Here is a 24,728-nt window from a genome sequence, read left to right on the forward strand (position 1 = left end):
CCTGTTCTGGCATAATTTGAGGCTGCTCTCTCTCGTCCTGTTGTTTGTTACCTGGGAGAAGAGATCAACCCTCACCTGGCTGTCCCCTCCTGTCAGCAGAGAGTGAGAAGGTCCCCCCTGATCCTTCTCTTCTCCAGGCTGAGCCCCCCCAGCTCTCCCAGTTGCTCCTCATGAGACTTGTGCCTGCTCCTGTGGCAGTCCAGCAGAGCCAGCCCTGCACAAGGACTGCAGATTTGATCAGGTTGTGTGATAGTGATGATGGCAAAGTGCAGCTTTACCCCAGAGCATCTGCTTGATGTGTGACACGGGGACAGTGGCAGTGGGGACAGGTCCCACAGCACAGGTGGGAGCAGAACTGGCAACATCCCTGCTTTGCTTACCCTCTCCCAAGGGCCTCCAGCAGGGATGTCAAAGTCTGACAGGTCCATTGGGCCCACGGTCCCCTTTTTTGGGATTAATTAAATAGTCCAGCAGCTCCTGCCAGTGACACAGAGCAGCTGCCAGCGGGATGGGAGCCGGGTGTGTCTCCCCATGTAGCTGTGCCTGCCCTTCTTGAGCTGAGCTTTGCATGCAATGCTGCAATGCTGCCGTGCCTGCATTGGGCCATTGCCACAACTCCTTGACTCATCTTTTCCGAGCTGGGGGGCGATGCCAAGGACACTGAGCTGCGAGGTGACACCTGGCACTCCTCACTCCGGCGGGACTCCCAGCCTTTGGCATCAGGGAAAGCTGCCAGAGCAGAGTGCAGTCAGGGCTGGCTCTGCAGGTTTGGTGCCACCAGCCTGGGTGGCCCCATGGGACAATTCCTCCAGGAGCGCCGTGCCCGGCAGCTTCCCTGGCACCAGCGGGTCTGGGCAGGTTTGGATCATCCAGCACCCAAGGGTGTGCTGGCTCATGGCTGTAACTGGAGGGAACAGCCAGAATTTGGGGCACAAGAGCCTTTTTTCAGGTGAAAACCCAGCCAGCCAGGAGGACATGGGCTCACACAGCACAGGTGTGCCAGTCCAGCACAGTGCCCACCCTCGTCCCCTTTCCTCTGGGATGACAAACATTGTATCTGAAATTTGTATCTTAAACAATAGATGCTGCTAATCCAGCCCTGTGCAAGGGTTTGAAGTCACTGAAAAAGTTCAAAGTTACCAGGATTTTTTTTTTTCCCCCCATCAAGTATCTTGGTTGAATAAAACACTGTGTCCTGACCTCACTCACGTCTCCCTGACCCGTCCTGGGGACCATGATGTGTCACACAATGGCATGGCCAAGGAAACCTGCAATCTGCCATAAACTAGAATTTCAGGTCCTCATAGGTTTGTGGGGTTTGGCCAGCTTGTTCACAATCTATTTATGGATGAACCCAGACCAGCCCTATGCTGGGGACACGGGAATTTATGATGGGAAGAGCAGCTGAAGCCATTCCTGTTTTCCCTGGGTCCTATCACCACACAGCCCTGGGCTGCTTTCCCATGACATCAGCAGCCCACGACTGCCGGGGTGGTGATGGAATCTGTGCTCCCTGCCAGCCCCAATCCAAACTGGGAAGCCCATGGGTCACAGCACAACGCAGATGCTCCCACCGGCACAGGCTGTGCGGTCTGGGGCGTCTTTGGGTGCTGCAAAAATCACTCAAGAGTGCTGGAAAAAGAAAGTAAAACAGAGCCTGGATGGAAAGGTGTGTGGGAAAGGAAAAGGTGAGCAGGAATAAGCCAGAAGGGGTTTGGGCTACTGCCAAGGAAACATCACTAGACAGGATCGCTAGAGGCACGGTGGCCAGCCCAGCCAGCACTTCCTCCTGGAAAAAGGGACAGGATCTAATCCCAAGATGCAAAACTGGCTGCTGCCTCCATGCAGGATCCTGGAAAAGCCCCAGTGGGCTTTTGGAAAAATTCCCACCAAGCTGGCAACAGGCATCAGCAACAACACAAGGAGGAGAAATGAACGGGTTCACCAACCGGGAGGCATTTCAGAACCCACACCTGGGTGACAATGAGGGTGCTGCAATCCTGGAGGGAGGAAAACCCCTAAAACCTCCTAAAACCCAGCACTCAGGAAAAGGGTGAAAGGGTTATCACCTGACCCCAGAAATGCCTGCAAACACACCTGAAAAAGAGCAACCCTCAGAGAGCCTCTTTTTTCAACACCTGCCTCAAATCCTAATTATTCCATTTTTTTGTTCCCCTAAAAAATAACTCACGCCTCTGCTGTGTACACTCACCGAATTTGTTTTGCTTTATTGCATATTGCCATCTTAGAAAATGTACAGTCTCATAACATTACACAGCATTTCCCACTAGCTAGAACTACTAACATCCTTGCACCTAACAGACTACCTTAGTCACTACGAAGCTAATAAGGTCCAAGACATAAACTTTTGTTTACAAATTATTATGGATTTTTTTTTGTTTGTTTTGTTTTTGGCATTATTAAAAAAAAAAAAAATCATCTTTAAAATACACACCCAAGAGAAAAGAGTGGCTACATACACCAGCACCAATCTAAAAGTAGTTTTCGACAATGGCACATGGAATTACCTGCACACAGCCTTTGTATTTATTTATAGAGATATAATATTTTTTCTTTTTTCTATTTTTTTTTTTGAAAGAAAACAAAGAAATGGCAAAGTCAGCCTGATAATCAGGCTGTTGTAAAACAATTAAGAAAAAAAAAAACAACCCAAGAGGTTTGGAAGGGCAAGAGGAAATCTGTCAGGAAAGGTCCTGATGTGGCACTGGGGTTGCAGAGGCAGGAGCTGGGGTGGGTGCTGGCACCCAGACCCCAGGAGGAGATCGCCCTTTCTGACCTCCACCACCTGTCCAATTAATAAACACATGTGACCAACCATTCCTTAAACCATCAGAAGCCAAACTTTTTTTTTTTAAACCTTTTTTTTTTTTTCCTTCTTATTTTATATATTTTCAATTCCCCCCATAGTCCATTCCCTCAATTGTATCAGCCCCATTTTTTTTCAGCCATAAATAAAAAATATAAATAGAGGCACTTTAGTTAAGGAATAGTATTATCATTACCTTTTGTCTTTATTTCCCCCTCCTTCTTAAAGCAAAGTGCTTAACTCCACCTTTGAACATAATCTGCAGGTTTTGCAGCTGCTTGGATATGAGGTGCTGGACTTTATTTTTGAGCTTACCTGCTATATTTATTACTGCTTTATATGCTACTCAGAAAGTCTTTTTTTTTTTCTTTTTTCTTTTTCTTCTTTTTTTTTTTTTTAAAATCTACAGTGCGTTAAATGTTGCAATGAAGAAAAGAACAAAATGGTAAAACCACAGCTCTTGACAACTCTGCTTTGAGAGAGATTTCACAGCTTTCACTCAGCACACAGACCCTGTGGCCTTCAGGTGCTTAGAACCATATTTTTTTCTATACAAATTAGTTTAAACAGCACTTTTGCTATACAGTACATATAGTTAACTGACATCCCATACCCCACCAGTAATACCGATTATCTGACAAAAAAAAAATAAAAAGAACAACCAACCTTATTTCAAATAGTGTTAATATCTAGTGCAACAGGGACAAACTCATCTCTCCACAGGAAAAAGAACAAACAAATTAAAAAAAAAAAAAAAAGATCACAAAAGTATTGGTGGTATAAAAAGGTTTTGTTTTGCTTTCTTAAAAAACATACCACAAATAAATAAAAGTAAAAAGTAACAGTCCTCTATATACTCAGCATAATTTAAGAATAGAAATGTTAATATGTTAATGGTGGTTATTTTTTATTCTCCAATTCTTAATTTTCTAAACCCTTAAATTATTACTCCCTGAGAGCTCTGAATTACTTTTATTATTGTTTTTTTTTTTTTTGTCTTTTTTTTTTTTTTTTGGACTGACATTTGACAGGTAGTTCTGCTTACAAATTTGCAATGACAATGAACAGCAAACCAGTCAAAAAAAAGGACCTGGCTATGAGACGAGTGTTTCTTGGCATCGCTGCTTCTGTGTGTCCGAGAAAGAAAAAGGAAAAGAAGGTGGGTGAAAGCTGGTGGGTTTTACCCCAACCCCTTTGTATTTCAGAGACATTTGGTCCTGACCCACCTTGACAGAGGATACAGTTTGTCCCATTGAACAGAAAGCAAGAACAAAAGTTACAACGCGAAAGTTTGTGCTCTTCGTCTCCTCCGAGAACCGAACCTTTCCCACCGTCTTGGGCCAGAAAACGTTGCAAAAGTATAAATACATCAGTGTGGCGTTACAGCGAGAAGCACTTTGGGGTAAAGTTTGTCCTTTAGCAAGGTGGCAGCAGGAGGAAAAAGAGCATTTCCCAAGGATGACGGGAAGAGCATCTCTGGGAGCGCCCGCGGCGCCGGGCTCGGGAGCCAGCGCGAACGCGCAGATCTGCGAGTTTCCCAGAATAATCACAACAATGAGAGAAAACAAACAAACAAACAATCCATTAAAGTTCAGTCAACTTTGCTTTTTTTTTTTCTTCTTTAAACCGCTTGGCTTGTGTGCAAGGCGTCCCCCTGCAAATGGCCCCTGGGGGTTCTGAGCAGGAGAGCAGCAGGAGGCAGCTTCTCCCCGTTGGCTTTGGGGCCACGGGGACAACCGGCGGCGGCTTGGGTCCTCTCTTGCTCCACGGACACGGCATTGTGCTTGTGCATGGGGAGAACTACTTTTTGGAGCGGGGAGGAGTCGGTGCTGGCACTCACCAACGTGAGCTGCCCACGCACCTCCCTCCACACCCCTCCGACCCGACTATATACACAGTATATACACACACCCACGCTCGCCCGCGGGGACAGAGAGCGTGCCACTGTTCCGCTTCGAATCGCAAGGCAGTGTCATGGAAACAACAACAAAAAAATAATAATAATAATAAACAAACCAACCAAAAACCACAGCCACTTCAGAAAGACTGACCCACGTGTCTTTTGCCGGGTTTTGTTGCCAGTTTGTTTCTCAGAAGTTGAGCTTGGTGACGGGCCTCTCGCGGCCGCTCTCCGCCAGCTGGTTGGTGATGCGCTTGCGGTTGCGCTTCAGCTTGGTGAGGTCCTTGTCGAAGACTTCTCCCGAGCGCAGGGCCGACACCAGGTCATCGAACTCGCCGCTCTCCTCCCCGGTCTCCTTCGCCTTCCTCGCCTTGCGCTCCCGCTCCCGCTGCTCCTTCAGCTGCAGGCCGTGGTGGCGGGGGAAAGGAAAGCGTCTCAGTCTCGCACAGGCGGTTGTGGGGGTGTCCAACACATGTGTGGTGATCCCCAAAATCACGGAACAAGGGTGGTTTCCCACCCCACTGCTTCGCACATGGGAGCTGGTCAGGGTTATTGATAGACCACGTCCCTGGAAGCGCTCCAAGGCCAGGTTGGACAGGGCCTGGAGCAACCTTGTCAAGTGGAAGGTGTCCAAGCCCACAGTGAGGGGGATGAAACTAGAACTAGGTCACTTCCAGCCAAATCATTCTATGATTCTGAGATTCTATGATACAAGCTGCGAGTCACAGCCCCATGGCTGCTGCTCGTGGGTCACAGCAGTTGACAGACAGCACCAGCTCTGCTGCACATTTCAGCTGCAAGACCTCACCAGCCCAAAGTCATTAGTTAATCAAGTAATCAAAAGCCAAAAGCCAGTGGGTCTAAGACCACAGAAGCTCCCTTTCTGGTTTTCAGTGCTCCCCATGCCACCCTGACCACCACCACGGGGACATCGTGACACGGTTGCCACTCCCAGGTGCCCTGGGGGTGCTGCCAGACTTGCTGGTGTGTGCTCACCTGTGCCTCCATGCGTGCCCGGCGCTCCTCCTCCTCCTTCCTCTTCCTCATGTTCTCGTTCTCCTGCTTGGCCTCGGTCACAGCTTGAAGGAACTGGTCAAAGATGCCAAAGAATTCATCAGGCTGCATTTTGTCTGTGTCTTCTCCGAAGTGCTTCACAGCCTTGGAAAACTGGAACAGAGAAGACAGGGGTGCATCAGTCTTGGATAAATCCACTGGACTGGTGAAACTTCCAACCTGATGGAGCAGAGTGAAACACTTCCAGCAGCCATACCACACAGCAGGGCTTTGCCTCATCAAGCCTTGATTTCATCCTGAAATAAATCACCTGGTGCGTTACCTGTTGCCCTGCAAGACCTGGATCACTATCAGGCCCCCTCTCCCCATCTTGCCTCTGGCTCTGCTGAACCTCCCCTGCCCCAGCTCCACTTTATTAACTAAGCAGCAGTAAAAACAAGGAAGCAAAATACTGTGGGACTGAAGACATAAAACTAATAGTAAACACGGCAGGGGAAGGGAAACTTGCACTTTTAAGTTTTTCTTTGAAGTATTTTTGGGGTATTATTTATCATTGCCACATGCTCTGCTATTGAAACCAAATGTGTTGGTGAAACTTCTAAAAGAGATTTCTGCCCAGGCTCAGGCACAGCCCTGGGCAGGGAAATAGGGAGTTTTCTGGCCTCTTGTGCTGTTTGCACACCATTAATGTGAGGGAGTCGAATGAGGCCGTAGCAGAGGTCAGGACAGGACATCCACGATCTGCCAATGTGTCCTGGTCCCCAAGCAGCCCCCGAGTTGTCCTTGGGACTGACACTCTTTGTTCTCACTTCCAGTCTGAAGGAGACTCTTTGTGCAGAGAAAGTTTGTTAAAATTGTGAAGGCACATTCTGGAGATAAGCACGCTTAAAAGAAAAGAAAAACAAAATCAAAGCACCAACAGATTTATTAGTTGCTTTGATATTGCAGGGTAGACCAAGAGGAACATTTTTAAAGCCTGCCTGTATGATTTAGTTTTATTTGCAGGGGTGCCCCAGGCTCTTCAAAAGACATTTAGTGCATTTTTATTTCTTTGTTTACTTAAGAAACTTAACACTTCAAGATGCAGGGAGGAATCTGAGAAGTGCCACTATATAAGTCAATATAATTGAGGTTAATCTTGCTGATTTTAATCAAGATCTTACAATTCTCTGCCATGTTACAAGAGAATCTGGTGGGGGAGGGAAGGCTGAAAATGCTCTCCTCATGTGATATAAAGTTTATAAAACAGGGATGTTTCTGCTTTCCTAAGACAAAACAGGAACACAACTTGAATCTGGACACGTGTTTAAAAGCAAAGAGCTGGAGCACTCCACACAGCCCATCCCTTCCAACAACCATGGAAAATTGCTTCAGAGGGGACTTCCACAGATGCTGGGGACCACGAGCAGACCTCCTCCCCCAGATCCAGCCAAATCAGCAGAAGATGATACAGTTTGCTGAGCATTTGTCACCAGTCCTAACTCACTGCAGAGAACATCTCTGCCAGGTTACCATCAACAGGCCAAAAGGGTGGCCTGAGCTAGCCATGGCCTCAGGGAGGTCCATCATAATGCCCAAACATGGGTCAGAAGGACAATGACAGCTGGACAGGGGGTACAGCCAGGGAGGAGAGGCTGAAAAGCTGCTCAGATCTCAAGGACACTGGTGGCCTTACCAGCTCTTTTGTTTCCATCAGGAGATCTTCCACATCTGAGAAGCTGAAGCTGGCCAGTGTGATGAACTGGCTGACGACAGACACAAACTTGTCACCTGCTTGCTGAACCTGAGACTTCTGGAAGTCCAGCTCCTTTGGGGAAAAAAAAAAAAAAAAGGTAAATCTGGTCAGGCCCTGGCTGATGAGAGACACAAATACCACTGGCCTCTGGAAGTGTCATTGGGAGTGTGACTGAATCAGTGCCAATCAGTGCCAGGGGTTCTGCTGGCACCACCACTGCTGCTCCCCCTGCCATGCTGACACCCTGGATTACACTGCCTGAAGCTTTTAAGCCAAATCCTGCAGGAAAGCTTATGTAAGCAGGATAATTCAGCAAGACAGCGAGTCCTTTGGGATACCTCCACCATTTCATCACCACTCCAGCTGTGCTGCAGAAGTGCTCCCCAACCCTCAGTGGTTTTACAGCCAAGGGGAGACTCCTCTGCACATCACAGGTCCTCCCTGGGCATCATCACTGGGCTTACTCAGCCCCCCTGGATGTATCAGACTTAAACCATGCATGTGCCTGAACACACATGGGAACTTCAGTGCCAAAACAGCCAGGCACACATGCAGGGCAGGAAGGAAAGACATGCAGATCTCCAGGATGTGAGATAAAAGCTGGGAGCTCCCTGGCCTGCCTCCCCAAGGAGGGATGCAGTGCTGCTCAGAGCCAGGCTGAACTATACTTGATTTAAATAATACTTACAGTCTCCACTGCTCTCAGGCCGCTTCTCAGAGTGTTTATTTCTTTCTCCAGCTCAGTCATGCTGTTGGAAATAGCAGGATGTTAATTTTTAGCTTTTCCAGCAAAATCTACAGCTCTCTGACCAACTTGACTGTGGTTTTCCCACTGAGAAGACCCCAAAACCCTGCCCACATTGCCTCCTTTTTGCAGACCAGCGTGTCTCAAGCAGCAAATCAGGCTGACAGCCTCTAAGCTGGGACAATCTCAAAGTGGCTGCAGCTGCTTGTTTCAAAGCAAAGTGCTTTTCTGTATTTTTAATCAAGGGGACTGTGCAGGTTTAGCAAGCTCAGCAGCCTCCAGCCCTCTCCAAGCAAAAGGATGGCTCAGGAGAGGGCCTTGCTGGGCACAGATTTCTCTCCAGGTCCAGCAGTAGATGGGATCGCTGTCCCAGTGCACAGAGGAGAGTTTTTCAGGGTACCAAGGCTGGGTGAACACCAGGCAAAGCATCCTTCCGAGGAGCAGCGAGGCTTTCACAAAGGGAGACAGCCCAAATATAGAGAAATGAAAATAAATCACCATGTCTGGAGCTGGCTTTGTTTACACAAGGCTCGAGCCCCCGATGAGCTTCAAATTCAAGTGCTTATGGGTTTCTACCACTTTGTCTGAGGGGAAGCTTTCTCACAAAGCCTCGGTGACCACAGGCTTGATGCCTTTCCAGGGGTGTCTGTGCAAGGCCTGGGGTCCCTGGAAATGCTGATGCTGGGTCATGGGGCAAGCATTCCTGGCAGGTTTAGTCTGGGAAAATGCAGTTTTGGGAGCCCTGTGCTCCAGCAGTTCATTACTAGTGGTGGGATTGACAGAGGCAGCAATTTCTGCTTCACAGCTGCAGGACTGGGGGGAATTTAGGGTTTTCCAGAGCTTTAGAAACTTTTTGGTTTCACTCTTGATTGGACCAAACCCAAATGTTACATATGGTGTCCAGTTTAGAGCGAAATGATAAAGTTTAGGGGGTAAAGAAACCCTCTGTGCAGGCGTTTTCTTTCCCATACATGTGCCTGTACAACAGCTGCAGATCAGGAGCATGGGAAAGCCAAGTCTCCACCAGCATGGAGCATGGCCTGCTCAGCCATGCCCTCAGCTGATGCCTACAAACTGAGCACCACACACCCACAGAACCGTGGAATGCAGGGGAATGACCCCTGCATTCCCCCACAGAACCATGGAATATCCCGAGTTGGAGGGGACTGACAGGAATCTCCAAGTCCAGCTCCTGGCCCTGCACAGGACAGCCCCAAGTATCCCACCCTGTGCCTGAGAGCATTGTCCAAATGCTTCTGGAGTCCTGTCAGGCTTGGTGCTGTGACTGCTGTCCTGGGGAAGCCTGTTCCAGTGCCCAACCACCCTCTGGCAGAAGAACACTCTTCCCCACAAACCAAGATTTATCCTGTCACTGTGCTCAATCCCAATGGCTGATGATTATTTTACATTTTATACATGAGGATCCTTGTTTTGCCCAGTACACATCTGGGAAGCCACCACTGCTACAACAGACCTTTGAAGCTTGGAAGACCCTCAAGCCACTGCAAACTCCATGTACATTTCATAGCATCATAGAATGGTTTGGGTTGGAAGGGACCTCAAAGCCCATCCAGTTCCAACCCCGCTGCCATGGGACACCTTCCACTATCCCAGGCTGCTCTGAGCCACATCCAACCCAGCCTGGAACACTCCCAGGGAGGGGGCATCCACAACTTCTCTGGGTAACCAGTTCTAGCTGCATGCTGTCTATATAGAGGTGCAGTTTCAGCCCTTTTCATGTCCACAGCCAACACAAAGCGCTGCAGAAACGTGTGATCTTTGCTGCTCACATCCCTGAAGCATCAAAACCCATAAGCTCCTGCTGGAGTTAACCAAAACAGAGCCTCATTGATTTCAGAGGTACCTCAGCACATACTTGAGGGCTTTGCAGGGCAATAGCACATTCCTCCTGAACTTAAAGGTTCAGGCTGTGTCTAAGGGCTTTGCTGAACTGGGGCAGCCTGTTCCAAACAGGTCACCGGGCAGGGTTAAAAAGCTGTTTGCAAACCCCAGAAACTCCATGTTGGTAGAACAAGGGGCAGGCAGGACCTGGATGCAGGTGAGTCCCTGACAGAGCTGCCAGGTCCTGCCCATGCTGCAGGCAGAGGCTCCCTGGCACATGAAGATAAACAGCTGCCCTTTATCTGCAGCCACACCGCAACCGCTTCCTCCCAGCTTACTTAATGTACCATTAGAAATTAATTAAATGCTTTTGCGGTGAGATAACAACAGGAAGCGGCTGCTCCAAGCAGCTCTCCTCCCCCAAGCTCAGAAGTTTAGAGCCTTTGCTGCAAGGGCTGTGATTTAGAGCCGCCAAGTGATGTTTGCTTCTGAGTGTGGCCATGGCATGGGATAGAGCCCAGCAGCCAGGATCAGGCCAGGAGGGTGAGCCAGGGTGAGGAGACATGGAAAAGCAGTCTGAAATGAGGGGAGAGGTGCTACCAGTGCTGCCTAAGTGCCACCAAAACCCCTGCTTACTTGACTTTGGCTGCCTGCGGGATGTCTCGCAGCTCCTCGTGCAGGCGGAGGACTTTGGGATATTTCTTTTCCACGACAGTGATGAGATAGTGCAGCAGGGTGATGTTCCTGGGAGAGAGGAGCACAGAGGTCAGACTGGCAGCTTCTTGGGGAGCTCATTGTTCAGCCAAACCCCCTGGTTAAACCCCAACCCTAATAGTAATGAACTATTTGAGGATTTCTGCAAGGATGCTGCTTGATGCCTGTGTGGGGTCATGGCATGGGTCTGTTCCATGCACAGCTACAGGGCAGAGCAGCCTGGTCCCTGCAAGCAAGGGTTCTCCACAGGAAGAACCCAGGGGAGGTGACCTGAGTGTCACTGCTCTTGTCTTCCACTGTCTTTACTGATGGATGAGATCAGGCAGTTTTGAGACCTGAACCAACTCCTCTTGATCTGTGAACAGAGCTCAGCAGGGCAGAGCAGACCAGGCAATGGCTGCATCAGCATGGGAGAGTGGCAGAGGGAGTTCCTGCAGAGAAAAGCCCCTGGAAACCCTTTCTCTGGCTCTTGGCAACCCCCTTCAAAGGGGTTAAAAAGCATTTGGAAGAGGATCCTCCTAATCAGCCTTGGCTGAAGTTTAGCCAGCCCAGGAAGGAAAGGCCTCATCAATCCCCATGCTGATCTGCAGCTTGGCTTCCCTTGAAAGCTGTCCTGCTCAAAAAATGCACACCCACATCACTGGATGTGCCAAACTGGGCAGCAGGAGGAGGGGACTGCTCCCACCTACCCATGTCCCAGAGGTAATGCTAATGACCCCTGCATTCCCCCAACACCCCTGGGGCCCATGGATGCTACCAAGGATAAGGGCAGAGGCTGCTCACTTGTCAATGCTGGACTTGGTGTCCGCGATCTTGTTGAGGCTGGAGATCTTAAACCCGAAGGCGTTGCCCCTCTGGCCCTTGTTCATGTAGTTCCCGAAGGCCAGGACCACCTCCAGGAGCTGCTGGAGGCTGGTGCTCTGCAGCACTGCCTTGGAGCCAGCACGAATGGCTGAAAGCAGAGAGGGGTGGGACATTACCCCCTGCCACAACAGCCCATCAGCAACCCTTTCAGTACCCCCAGAGAGTGACCACCAGCTCCTTCCCTTCCCTTCCCTTCCCCTCCCCTTCCCCTTCCCAGTGCCAGTTCCATGTGGACCAGGTTGATCCTGGCACAGAGGATGCTTTTCCTGGGAGTGGTCCCTGTGCTAGCACAGGGTCCCTCAGAAGGTCTGGTCACTTGCCTTCCACCTTGGGTTTGACCTCTGCAACTCTCTCTGCAAACTTCTTCTTGAAGTAGAGGGACTGCAGCCTCTGCTGATAATGGTTTATCCTGGAAAACAAAGAGGAGGTGCAGGTTGAGCTTTGCTTGCTCCAGGCAGAGCTCTGTTGCTCCACTGCTTACAGCTGTGCTTACAAAGCATGCTTGAGCCAGGGTGATTAAAAAATAATGACCCCTTTTCTCCCTGAAACTGCTGGGATGGGAAAAAAATGACAACTGAAGCTACAGCTGTCCTGGGGTGGATCCCCGTGGGTTCTAAAGCACACACTTAAGCCTATCCCCTTAACTCAGCAGGCTCAACAAGTGGATTTTTACACCCTGTTGGTATGAACAAACAGTTCTTTCACAGCCACTCCTAAGCAAAGGTGCTGATGAGGTCTGAGATCCCCATGGCTTTGTGATGAGCTGCAGCTGGAGAAAAGCTCACCTACAACCAGAACTAATGAAACTGGACCTTCTGATGATCAGAATGATGGGCTGGGCTGGCAAGTCTCTTTCCTGGGCAAGTCAGTGATGGCTCTGCTCATGTCAGTTGTGTTTATGCTAACCAAGATCTCACTCCTGAGCACGTGGCAGTCTGATTTGAGTCACTTGGATCAAGGACCCATGGGAAACATGCTCACACACAGGGCCATGAGCTACGCTGTTGTACTAATCAGAGGTGACAGAGACATCACACTCGGTTACAAACCACAAGGCAGAATTAAAAAGCCGTGCTGGAAATCAAGGGAAAACGTTTGCATCAGCACATTGTGCTTTCCAATGAAAGAAAGCATGGGAGCAACACTTAGGTGAGAGTCTGTGAAGAAGAAAGGTGACCTGTGATAGAAAAGCTAATTCTGAGCATCACAGAGCCCTGAGGGCTCAGGTCTGAACTTCACAGCTCCATCCTGCATGCCTTTGACACTCAGCAACCACACAGCACATCACTGCAGTGCTCATCGGTTCATTTCTTGGGGAGGACAGAAGCATTTCTATTTTTGATCTCCCAGTGCAATCTCAAATTGTAAAACTCGCTGACCTTGCCAACAAGTGACTGGCTTGAAGTTCAGCTAAGAAATTCAAAGAGCTCAACGCTCAGTTCAATTTAAATAAGGAGCTTCAAGATTTTAACCCAGCACCTCTAGAGGATGTGCATGCAATAGATAAGGTTATTCATCCCTGAAGACTCCTACGTTTTACATGATTGCTGCCAGGAGCAGGAAGAAATGACATTTCCTTTCAGTCTCATATAGTCTCAGGAGCCCTAGGGATGAGTCAGTCCTGAGGTGAGAGCTGGGACTCATCTACACAGCAGGGCAAAATGTACATACATCAGGCTTGAATATTCATTAGGATGAAAGGGAAAGGAGTTAATGTTATCATTTTAACAGCACTTCCCACCTGGGCCACAATGAAACATAGAATGGGCTGGAAGGGACTGAAAGATCATTTAGTTGCAACCCCTCTGCCCTGTAGGGACACTTTCCACATAGCCAGATTAGATTAGAGAATCTCAGCATTATCAAGGTCCAAAGAGACCCTCAAGATCATCTATCTAGTCCAACCATCAACCCAGAACCACCACAAAATCCATCTTCTCATCCCTCTCCCCTGCTCTGTCCAGCTGCTGCTTGTATGGGAGCACAATCCTGAATTTAGGAGCACAGCATCACAAATTATCCTTACAATCTGGAGCAGCTTTCTTGCCCTCCTGCCTTCTTGGCCCACTCATTTCTTGATGTGAAAAACAGTAAGAAGGGCTTATTTCCCAAGCAGGCTCTGTGAAACAGCCACTTCCCAACTGGCCTGTGCAGCCACTGGCCAAAATGTGTCCCCTGAGGCACCAACCTGCTCATTTCGAAGAGGAACCGGTCAGCCTTGGCCATGCGGTCCAGCTCGTGCTTGTGCTCTTCCAGCAGGTCAATGTCACCCTTTTCAGGAACAAACTTCAGGAGCTGAACAGGAGAAAGACAGCAGTGGACATGAGATCCCAGGCACACTTTTTCAGGAGTTAAGAAGTGATTTATGTCCTTGAGTCTAACACCTTTTTAGCATGTGCAGACAGTGAGCCCAAGGCACCTGTGAAGTAAGTGTAATTGCTGTCCCTGTGACCTTCCTCACATTACTCCATCACATCAGTGTCTCCTGCCTCTGCCCTGCCATCACTCAGCTCTTACTATGAATTAAGTCTGCTCTAAGGAGGTTTCAACATCAGCTCTGCCAGAGGAGATGTCAGTCAGGGATTCCCATTTGCTGCAACCCTACTTATTAGCAAATGGAAATTTTGTGCAATGAATCCTCCCACATCTCTGCTCAAAGTGCAATTACCAGCTCAGCTTTAAGGACAGGTGAATAATATGCTTCCAAAGGGATTCAGAACGGGTGAAAATGGGATTCCCCTTTTCAGGTCTGCACAAACACTGTCTAACCTTTCAAAAATAAACCACCACTGAGCACAGTTTTCAAGCTGGAGCCACAGAAAGGGGAAATGGCCCCACCTTGGGGTCCCAGGGCACAGCTGGGTGCAGGAGTGGCACATGGGGGCCATGCTATTCCCAGCACTGATGCCACAGCCAAGCTGCTTTCCTGCTGCTCCAGCCTACCTGGGTGGGTTTTCAACATGTGACTGGTAAATAATTTGGGACCCAGCACACTCAAAGCCATGCTTTGGTCCCAAGCACTTGGCACGGCGCTGTCTCAGCATGAGGCAACCACAAAGGAGCACGAGACACGTTGCCCACCTGTTCCAGCATGTCTTTTGGGAGGTCCTCCTGCTCATCCATTGTCAAAATAGCCCGTTTGATCTCCTCATTCGAGAGTTTCAGCCTGGGAGGTGGAGGGAAAGGAGAGTTATTCCCAGCCCAGCAATCAGGGAAGGCTCAGGAGCGTTTCCTTACACATCCCTGCAACACCAACAGCTGAACCCCCAGCCAGCAGCAGCATCACAAACAGCTTATCCAGCATGTTATGAAGGAGGATGTGTCAGAAACATGGCAGAACTGTGCTCTGCCAAGGCTCAGCACAGCACTGAGCAGCCCTGGCCCTGCTGCAAACAGGGGTCAAACCCCCCCAGCCAATTCCCCCTCCCCACACCGCAGCTGCCACTCCCTATCTCCCTGCTTTACAGTACTTCATGTAAGGACTGTAAGCAGTACTTTAAATATCCAGCTTTCAGATGTAACTCTTGCCCATAGCAATGCTGCTCCTGCAGTTCCAGCACCCCCAAAGGCCACAGGGCCAGTGAGGTTACATTCCCGCTGGAAACAGAGCCCAGCCCAGCCTCAGGAGTGCAGCTCAGCACTGCCCCTGAACCCACTGCTACAACCCTGAAGGAAAATCTGGCCAATTTCCACTGCTGTTCTTGGATTTAAAAATTGTCTCTCCCACTTTTCCTGACCACCTTTGGCTGGAGTCTTCCTCTAGGAAAAAATAAGAAAGAAATCCAGAATTTGGGCAAATGGATGTTCAGCATCCATTCAGGAAACCCCTAAGTTTGGTTTTCTTTGGAAGGGTGGGGATTCAATGCCCTTGGAAGTGTAAGAAGCTGGAAACCAGCCTCTCCTCCACCTTTTTCTTCCTCTACTTCACCCAACAGGAACTGAAGATGCAGCCTCAAATTGGAGCTTTCCAAAACCACAGACCACTGTGTCACAGCGAGCACCACCAGGCTGGGCTTCCCTGGCAGGGATCTCTGTGCCAGCAGCCCACACTGAGCTGAGGCAACAGAGAGATGGAAAGACGCCCTCAGCTCCTCCTGGGCTGGAGCAGCCATTAATTACAGTTTAATTTGACTGCAAGGAACCGCTCCCTGCAAGGACTTTGATTGCAAAACCACACGTATTTTTCTTATTCTCTGCATTGTGGTCTGTAAAATAATCGTAATTAAATAAAGGGAAAGCCCAGAAACTCCTGCAACTCCATTTACCTATATCCTCTCTCTCGCCCAGTGTGCAGTTGTGGTTAAAGCCATTGCAACAAATCCAGTTTAAAAAAATGTAATTCCCTGCACTTGCACGCAGGGAAAAACCACAGAGTTGAAAAGACCTGTTTGAAGAACCCCATGGCCCCTGTATCAGTGATCAGTGCTGCCAAGGGATGCTGAAACACTGGATGTGGCTCAAAGGAATGAGCTGAAACCAGAAACACACCCTGCAGCAGGATGTGAGAGCTTGGAAGTCAACCTGATCAGCAGATCAAAAAGAAGATCAGGAGCTGACTTGATCACTCTGAGTAATTAAACAAGGAGGGTGTTTTTCACCCCCACACCTCTTCAGGGAGCAGACTGAGACTGTGGAGTTGGCTTTTGGACGCTAAAGCTGATACAGGGAGGGTGCTGGTCTCTAAGGCCAGGGTAGCAAGGGCTTGGTTTAGCCTGGAATATTTTGCTCAATACTGCTCAAGCTTCATTGAAACAGGTGCATCTTACAGACCTGGTAAGTAAATCTTCATTCCTTATGAGCCCATGTTTCTTATCCTGCACTCACAGTCCCCTCTCACCAAGGGAGCACCCTAGAGAGGGTCTGTTAATTAAGGAGTGAATTAAAATCTACCTCAGCCAGGGGAGGAAGCTCAAAGATTGCACTGAGCAGCGGCCAAGACAATTGCTGGGGTCATCATGCAAGGAACAAATCCAGAATCCTTGGAAAATATCCCCTCTGCTGCTTTCAGTAACAAGCAGCCACATCCTGGGGTCACCCTACCTGTCCCTTACAACGGCAGTGACCAGGATGGGACATGATCTGAGATATGAAACTGCAGAACTTCTTTTATACTCAAGCAGAAACAGGAATGCTCAGACCACCAACACCAGTCTGCACCCTGATGAAAAGCAGACATTGACTCAATCTGGGTATTTGGGGATCCCTGGGAGGCAAAAATACTCCTGGGAGAAGGGGGTGGGCAGGCAGCTACTCCTCATCCACAGCACCTAAAGCACAGAAAAGTACCATGATCATCTCCAGGAGGGCGGGGGAAGATGAGGGTGACGTTTCTAAGCCCTTACTCATTGAAAGCAAAGTCAACAATAAAAACACATTTAGAAAGACAGAGGCTGGAAAAAGAGAAAACCCAAACTTTTCTCAGGAATCATCCCAAGACAGTGCCAAGAACAAGAGCCTGCCCCTGCATCAGCAGAGAGCAAGCGCGGGGCGCCAGAAGAAAACAGCTTCTCAGACAATTTGATGGGAAAGGGGCCAGTGAAAGCTAGAAGCTTATCTATAACCACAATAATTATCATTGTTGGCAGCAGCTGTCGAAGGCGAGCCGTCTGAGAGGAAGGGGGTCACAGGACTCGCTGTCACAGGGATTTAGAGGCAGCAGCCCGGCGATGCGAGGTGACAGCTCGCCAGCCCGGCCAGCGCGGCGCGGCTTTTGTCGGGCCCCGCGCAGGACGTAATAAGTGTGAAGGGGAAAAACAAATTCTGCCAGGAAAGGGACGCGCCCTCCCTGAAAAGCCACATTCATTTGAGTTAAAAAAAACAGCAGCCTCATGTCGCCTGGCCGGGAGAGAGGAATCAAACGAGGCATTCACCGCCAGCACAGCCGGAAAACGATGGAGCGAGGGGTGGATTTGCATCTGGCAGAACTCAGGACTAAAAATACACACCCGTACACAGGGAGCAAAGGCAAGGACATGGTGGGTTCACAGAGGGAGACATGGTAAGGCACTGACATCAGCAAAGCCTTCTCCAAAAAACAGAAGGAAAAAGCAAGTGTTAAAAATATTCTTGTGCTGCATTACAAGCTGGAGGAAAATCCAGTGATCTCACTGCGCAGTAATTTCTCCCAAAGCAAGGGAAACAGGCAAAAAAATAAATCTACAGAGAGAGATAAAATATCTCACTGGCCGTAATCTTTCCACGCTGTGAGCCAGACAATGCCTGGTGAGCTCACAAATGTCTGAGCTAAATCAGGGGCCAAGCCTGCAGGTCCTTTCTATGTGAAAGTCTGCTCAGCCCCGTGGTGGCCGTGCAAGTGAGGTGGGACAGCAACAGCCCAGCTGCCAGACCAGTCCCTTTGGAACACTGGGACCAGGGACCCACTGCTCTGCCCAGCTTTGGGATGGGCAGCTGGGATGGGCAGGGGCGAAAGGGTTTGCCCAGTGATTCATGGAGTCCTCTGGAGATGCAGGAGCTGGACCTGGGAACACTAAAAGGATGCTTGGGGTTTACCCCTACACCACCTCTGAGAGACTTGGCATCAAATCACCCAAAGGGATTTTGGGGAGAGAAGCTCACTGTGGTCCTGGGAGTACCATGGGATGAACTCCAAAGCACTTCCAAAACAGCATCTGGGGCAAGTCACTGCAACTTCAAAGCCACTCATCCCTGCATGAGCATGGGCCTGGGAAAAGCCATATAGAGGCTTGAGGACCACCTTGCAGGGCAAGTCTGATCCTGCTTTTCCCCTAGGAATTGGCCCACAGGGAAAGGCAGGCAGGCAGCAACCTCCATCCTGCCCTTTTTGTGGGATTAGTTACTGGCAATTCGTTTCCAGCCATTGCTTTCTTGGAAGAGAAAGGTTTGCTGGTGAGGTGAAATTGAGACCTTCACTCAGTAAGACGTGCAAGATGCCTTTGAAGTTGAGTGCTTGGGTCTCTCCCCTTCCCACTGAAGGAGCTATTTGTGTGCTTAACTTCCAAATATACACTTAAACCTCTGAATCACACCTAAACCCACTCGACGCTCAGCCTACGTACGCCGGGAGCAGCTCAGCCAGTGCCCCAAATCCCATCGTTTTACTTGCTAATAGCTGCCTGCCACAGACATACTCATTTGCCTGCTGCTTTAAACCCTGCTTTCATCATCATCCTTTTTTATTTGGACTGCTAGGAAGCATGAAAATCCCCAGAAGCAGCCCAGAGCAGAGCCAGCCAAAAACAGGGCAGTTTTACCCCCAAATGCTGCGGCACTCATCGCTCTCACTGCCCACAGGCTGCCAGCCACCTCTGGGAGAAGCACCAGGGGCTCAATTACCCACCCAGAGGTTTGTTTTTTTTGCAGACATCAGCCTCTCCAAGCCTCCTAGAGAAGGAAATCAGCTGGGCTGCCCCGACAAGGCACCATCTCCACTTGGATGAACCAGACGGAACCCACAGTCTGGGAAAACACTGAATTCAGCTGCAAACCCAAGCCACCAGCAATGCTGCAAAATCCTGGCCAGTCCTGGGTGGCACAGAACCTTCTGTGCCTCCAGACAGCAGATAGAATATTTTTAAATTTTACTGATGTTGGATTTATTTTTTTTGCTGGGTGAGTCAGAAACAAGTGGCATTTTCTGCTGCTCTTTGGGTGTTTTTTCCAAGTAGTTACACTTGGAAGTAGACAAGCTACCTCCTTTAAAAGGATGATGGCTCATTCTTTTAAACCACCACAACCTGGTTTCCCTTTTCTCAGGATTCAGTCTTATTGGTGTAATTTATCTTGCCAAAATAATTTTTATCATTTTGGCAGCCTTTTGGAGATCAGATTAAATTGCTGGTAGCAGTGCTGAGCCTGCCTGGTGAGGGGTGTGAGGGAGGCTGTCAGAGCAGCAGGGCAGCTGTAAGAGGGTGACATCCCCTTCCCAAAATTCAGATGTGGGCAGCAAGGTCCTGCCTGAATTCCTGCTGCTCCCTGCACCCTGCTGATACCCAGCACTTCCCCAGCCCAGAGAGACCCTCTTCAACCACCAGCAAAGAGCAAACAAAACCCAGGCTGAGAAAGATAAGAGGTGAAATCAATCCCCTTCCACCTCCTGTGAAATCCCACTGGGTATCCCACCCCCTCAGGGGCTTGCCAGGGTCACCAAATTGCCACGTACCCAGTTAATGGCATTGCCCCCCTCCAGGTCACCCCACCATGAGGGTGTAAGGCTATAGCTGGGTTCAGGTGACACTGGCTCTCCTGCTGCACTGGCTCCTGTCATCAACCAGGGATGAGGAACACACTCAGGGCAGCCCAGGGCAAGGCATTAAGCATCCCCCCAGTCTCCAGAGGGTAACAAGGCATTCACCATACCTGGAGAGGAGGATGTTGCAATTCTGAGCTCTCCGGCCGTCTATGACAGAAAGCTCCTTGACTTTGTGCCGGGAACTCAAAGTGTCATCGATGGCATCTTCCTTCTACAAGAAAATAGCAAGAAGAAAAGCCTGGAGAAGAGTCTTGGAGCAGCAAGGACATTTAGTACTCTCAGCACACAGCAGCATGATACACAGTGATGATAAATCAGGAGTGTCACCACAGGTTACGGGTAAAACCCCTCGCCTCGACACACAGCAAGGCATTTCATAAACCAGAGCTGCCTTTGAAGCCACTGCTTAGAAATGTAAATATTTTCTCAGACAGGGAAGATTTAAAAATCTGCAAACACTCGGGCGCTGCTGAATAAATGAAGGAGGGAAACATCTCCCTTCCCTAGCATACATACTTGTGATACTTCATTAAACCCTCACATGGAGTATTTCATTATGGGCTGCTGCACACGCTCAGCATGGCTCTTGTTCCTCACCCCTGCTCCAAACATCTGTGATCACCCTTCATGCATCAGTCCTCCCCAGCCAGCTAACCAACACAGCCTATCAGACTTGTAAAAGCAACCAGCAGCTTTTCCAGTGAAATCCTCCCAAAAGAAGGGATTTGAAAGCAGGAATTGGTGTGGCATGAGCATCTGTATCTCCTAAATTGCTTGAATAGGTTACCTGCAGATGAGTAACAATATTGTGGTTGTGGGCAGATCTACACAACAGCAGCTTTGCAGGGCTGCCCGAGGAGTTCATGTTGCCCCAGGTTTTAATTTACCATATTGCATATTTTAGTAAGGTTAATCAATTAAAAGCTGGCTATTTAATCCTTCTGGAAGGAACACAATCTGGAGCTGCAAGGTCATGAACGTCCACGTAAATGTCCACAAGCACAGGAGACCTGGCCCATGGCCATTGCAAAGGCCAAGAGTGAGGACTGAAATTACCATTTTTTACTCATTTTCTTGTTTCAATGAAGAAAACATGCAGATATGAAATGGGGGGCAGAGAGGCAGATGATGAAAAATGAGCCCCAAGTCATCCAGCACCAGCTGCCCCTCTCACATGCCTTGACTGCTCTGACCAAGCAGAGAGCTTCAGCCCGTGGGTTTATTTCTATCTTCTGAAAATGAAAACTGCTCAGGGGTAGGAGCTTCTCTGTGTTCAGCTACATCTAAAAATCCAACTCCTGGACTCAGACATTGGCTCTGACCTCAGGCCAGACAGCAGAGAGGGTGGGTTCTGCCTTACCAGCCTCCCCAGCATCAACCTTCAAGCTGCTCCTTCTGGTAATCTTTGCACCTCTCTGATTCAAGCCCATTTGTCACACGTTAACCCCCCTCAGAAGCAGCCACGTGTCCCTGTGTCCCTGTCCCCAGCCCCACGCTCACCCTGCCCACATCACACTCCTGCAGGTGCTCACTTACCTGTCTGGAGCTACCATTCACAAAGAAGTCCTACAGCCATAGCAGAAGCATGGAAAAAGGCAGTAAAAACACATGCAGTTCAGTGATCTCGGCAAAACCAGAGGGAACTGAACAGAGAAGGGAAACGTGCACTGTGTGGGGGTTTGGCAGCATGGGGAGGCACTGGGGGTGCCAGTGCTGAAATGGGGGGGATGCAGGTGAAAATGTGGGTTACAGGATGTGCAGAAGAGGAGAACTGATGGGAAAGGAGGCTCCATGAATGGATCAGGCCAAGGCACATCGTGCACAGAGGTGAGGAGGGGACACGAGATGAGGTGGGAGGATGCTGGCCAAGCCCTGCTACTGGCCCAAAGGCACAGTGCTGCTCAGCCTGCCGTGCCAGGAGGAAAATTGCTGGTTCTTGCACATCTGAGGGACTGAAATGCCAACACAACTGCCAGGAAAAACAGGGCTCTTAAGTGGAAATAACGAGAGGCACATCCTGGAGCAAATCTGGCTACAGCAAAACTTCACCATTTGCCACAGCAACACGCTTCCCCTCGAGTTCTCATCCTCCTCCTCCCTCTCCCTGCTTCTCCAGGGCTTGGCAGCCTGGCCAAGTGCCACCCCAATGCCCACCAGCACCATGCCCCTCCCAAGACCTGGCTGTCCTGCTGGGCTCCCCCACCAGACTGGAGGCAGGTGCAGTAAAGCCAGCACCACACACACACACACACACACACACACACACAGAGGAGTTTTCCTTCCTCGTTCCCCTGGCTGAGCTGTGCTGATCAAGAGTCTTGTGGCTAAAGAGTCTTGTGGCTAAAAGTTTCTGGTTCAGTTAAGGTTAAGGATCAATGTTTCCCTTATCAATCTCTTCCCAGCAGTCTCTTCTGTGGGACAGGCACAAAGCACATCCACAAGCTGCAATGGGTATCTTTATCTTCATTTAACTGGTCCCTAATTAGGAGCTCTTCCATCCATTTCAACCCTCAGACCTGTGCCAAGATGCTCAGACTTGCCCCAGGCTGCTGGAGAGGGAGAAGGACGTGGTGGCTTTCTTTGCAGTCCCCTGCTATAGGAGAGGGTGGGCTCCTCATACATTAAGGTAGAGAAAAGGTTTGCTACAAAAACCTTTCCTCTCTGCTTCAATCAGCCTCATCCCTGCCCCTTTCCCTCTCAGGAACAATGATCCAGCCTCTGTTGCAGGATGGTGTAAGGAGGAGCAGCTTTAAATGTGCTGTCACCATCCCCACAAACAATTCCCAGCTCTGTGTCCCTGGCCCCTGTGCAGGTCACTCTCCCTTGCACAGAGCAGCTGAAGGCTTTACCTCCTTCATCCTTTTTTGGGAGATGAATTCTTTCCCAGCTCACTGCTAAGCCCCTGGTTCAACAAAACATATTTTTTCCACTTGGCCCTGACTTTTTTACATCACTCACCGCTGCAGGACCTGCCAGGACTGCCCTGACTGTGCCACTGCTACTTATCAACATCACTCCCAGCCTCTACCCCCATGAAGACTCTCAAGACATCCCTGACAGAGGCACAAATCCCTGTGTAATTTAAGCCCTGATGGTCCTGGACTTGCCCTTCTCCTACATGCACACCCTTAGACAGCTACTGCCAGTTCTCATGCCACAGCCAAAAACTCCTGCTGGCTTTTCAGTAAATGCTGGTATTCTGTGCAGCTGCAGGGCTGAGACCTTCTCTGGGGACAGGGACATCTGCAGAGCCCCAGCTGGGAGGATACAGGCTCTCCTAACAGTTTCATGCATTGTGAGGCAGGGATGCTCCCAGGCTGAGCCCCAGGAAGCCCAGAGGGTTCCTGTCCTCCCCACATGGAAAGGGCCTTTCCCAAAAGCTGCAAAGCTCACTTAATAGCCTGCATTTACATCCCAGCCTGTGATGTGGGAAAAACATTTAAAGAGATGCTTAAAATTAAATACATCGTTAAGACTCGGGTCTGTGCGGCACTTAGGGATTCCCAGCACTCTGGCAACAAAACCAGACAAATCCCAGCAAAGGCAGCCCCACAAGAGCCACCCTGGGGGGTCAGAGAGCTCTGTGCACTGCACACACCTCTGCCTGCTGTCCCCAGGTCCTGCTGGGGCACTGGCCACAGGGATGCACCACCCGACCATGCGTTTTCAGATTTTTGTTTGGGGGCATGGGCAGACAGGCAGCCCCTGATGCCCCATGTCCTGTGGATATTTTGAGCCAGGACAAGTGAGAGGCATGATCACTGAGCAAGTGGCTCAGGACAGGGAACAGGGAGGAGAAAACCCTGCTCCTCCACTGCTTCTTCGTGACAGAAACCAAGTTTTGCTGGAGCTTGAAAATGCTGTGAGTTATTAAACCACACTTAGTTCATTGTGCCTCAGGGACAGGCTGTTCACTCCCCCAGCCCCCCACCATGTGCACAGTGCCCCGTGGTTTGCATGTGAATCACAGAATGGCTTGGGCTGAAGGGACTTCAAAGATCCTCTAGTGCAACCCCCTTGCCATGGGCAGGGATCATTCCACTCAACCAGGCTGCTCAGAGCCCCATCCAGCCTGGAACACTTCTGATCTCATGGAGCACATCCAACCCCACACCCTGGTGCCTGCACTGCCACTGGCTGCAGAGCCACGCACCCTCTCTCCATCCTGGGAGCACCCTGGGCACTTCCAGCTAGACAACCACATCCCTCAGGCCCAGGGAGATGTGTCCCATGCTCCACTCTCAAAATGAACCACCAGGTGAACCACAAGGAACTTGTGCATCATGTTCCCAAGGGCAGCTCCAGCCCCAGCAGCATCTCACAGGGGAGATTTTGCCTTGTCTTTCCCATCTGCCTTTCAGATGCGCTCACAGCATCTTCTGCCAGTCCCACCTCAGCCACTGGCTCCTACTTTCAGATCCCTTTTGGTCCTCATCCCATCTGGGGTAGAAGCCCATGTCACAGATCTCTGCACCATCTCCCTGTTCCTCCTGGCCCCAAACCTAACCAGCCACTTCATCCAGCAGGACCTCAGCCAAGCCAAATTATTTTTAAATTCCTGCCTGGCAATAATCTGCATCACACCAGGTGATTCATGGGCTCAGGCAGGCAAGCCTGAGGGCAAACTGTCCTGCTGACACTCAGGTTTCTATTCTTGCTCCTCTTCCATTTCCATTCCTTGTCCTCAGACGTGCCCTCCAGCAGGCATGAGTCAGGCTCAAAAAATGCCGGGGGAAAGAGACATTGCTGTGGTCACCTATTCCCAAAACACTGGGGCAGGCAGCACGTACTTCTGGTGGCTTACTTCATATTTGCCCTGCTCTAATCCACCCTGATCTTTCCCTCAATTAGCCTCTG

At 49.8% G+C, this 24,728-nt stretch overlaps 1 protein-coding gene across 11 annotated transcripts in view; it reads right to left on the reverse strand.

The window, feature by feature from the left end:
* Positions 1–3,598: 3,598 nt before the first annotated feature.
* Positions 3,599–24,728, reverse strand: part of DAAM1 (dishevelled associated activator of morphogenesis 1) — a 101,266-nt gene continuing 80,136 nt past the window's right edge. For 7 of the 11 annotated variants that reach the window (XM_086895932.1, XM_086895931.1, XM_086895930.1 and 4 more), the window contains 10 exons: positions 19,979–20,082; positions 14,723–14,807; positions 13,830–13,936; positions 11,962–12,050; positions 11,561–11,729; positions 10,700–10,807; positions 8,165–8,225; positions 7,417–7,548; positions 5,724–5,894; positions 3,599–5,127 (listed from right to left, as the gene is read on the reverse strand). In XM_086895932.1, the coding sequence (XP_086752058.1) occupies positions 4,918–5,127; positions 5,724–5,894; positions 7,417–7,548; positions 8,165–8,225; positions 10,700–10,807; positions 11,561–11,729; positions 11,962–12,050; positions 13,830–13,936; positions 14,723–14,807; positions 19,979–20,082 (1,236 nt within the window). In that variant the 3' untranslated portion in view covers positions 3,599–4,917. Of the gene's footprint in view, positions 5,128–5,723; positions 5,895–7,416; positions 7,549–8,164; positions 8,226–10,699; positions 10,808–11,560; positions 11,730–11,961; positions 12,051–13,829; positions 13,937–14,722; positions 14,808–19,978; positions 20,083–21,407; positions 21,438–24,728 lie in introns of all 11 variants that reach the window. The other 4 variants (XM_086895926.1, XM_086895925.1, XM_086895924.1 and 1 more) reach the window with 1 other exon arrangement.

This window comes from Cyanistes caeruleus, chromosome 6 (genome assembly GCF_971803275.1).
Source record: "Cyanistes caeruleus chromosome 6, bCyaCae1.hap1.1, whole genome shotgun sequence".
NCBI lineage: Eukaryota > Metazoa > Chordata > Aves > Passeriformes > Paridae > Cyanistes > Cyanistes caeruleus.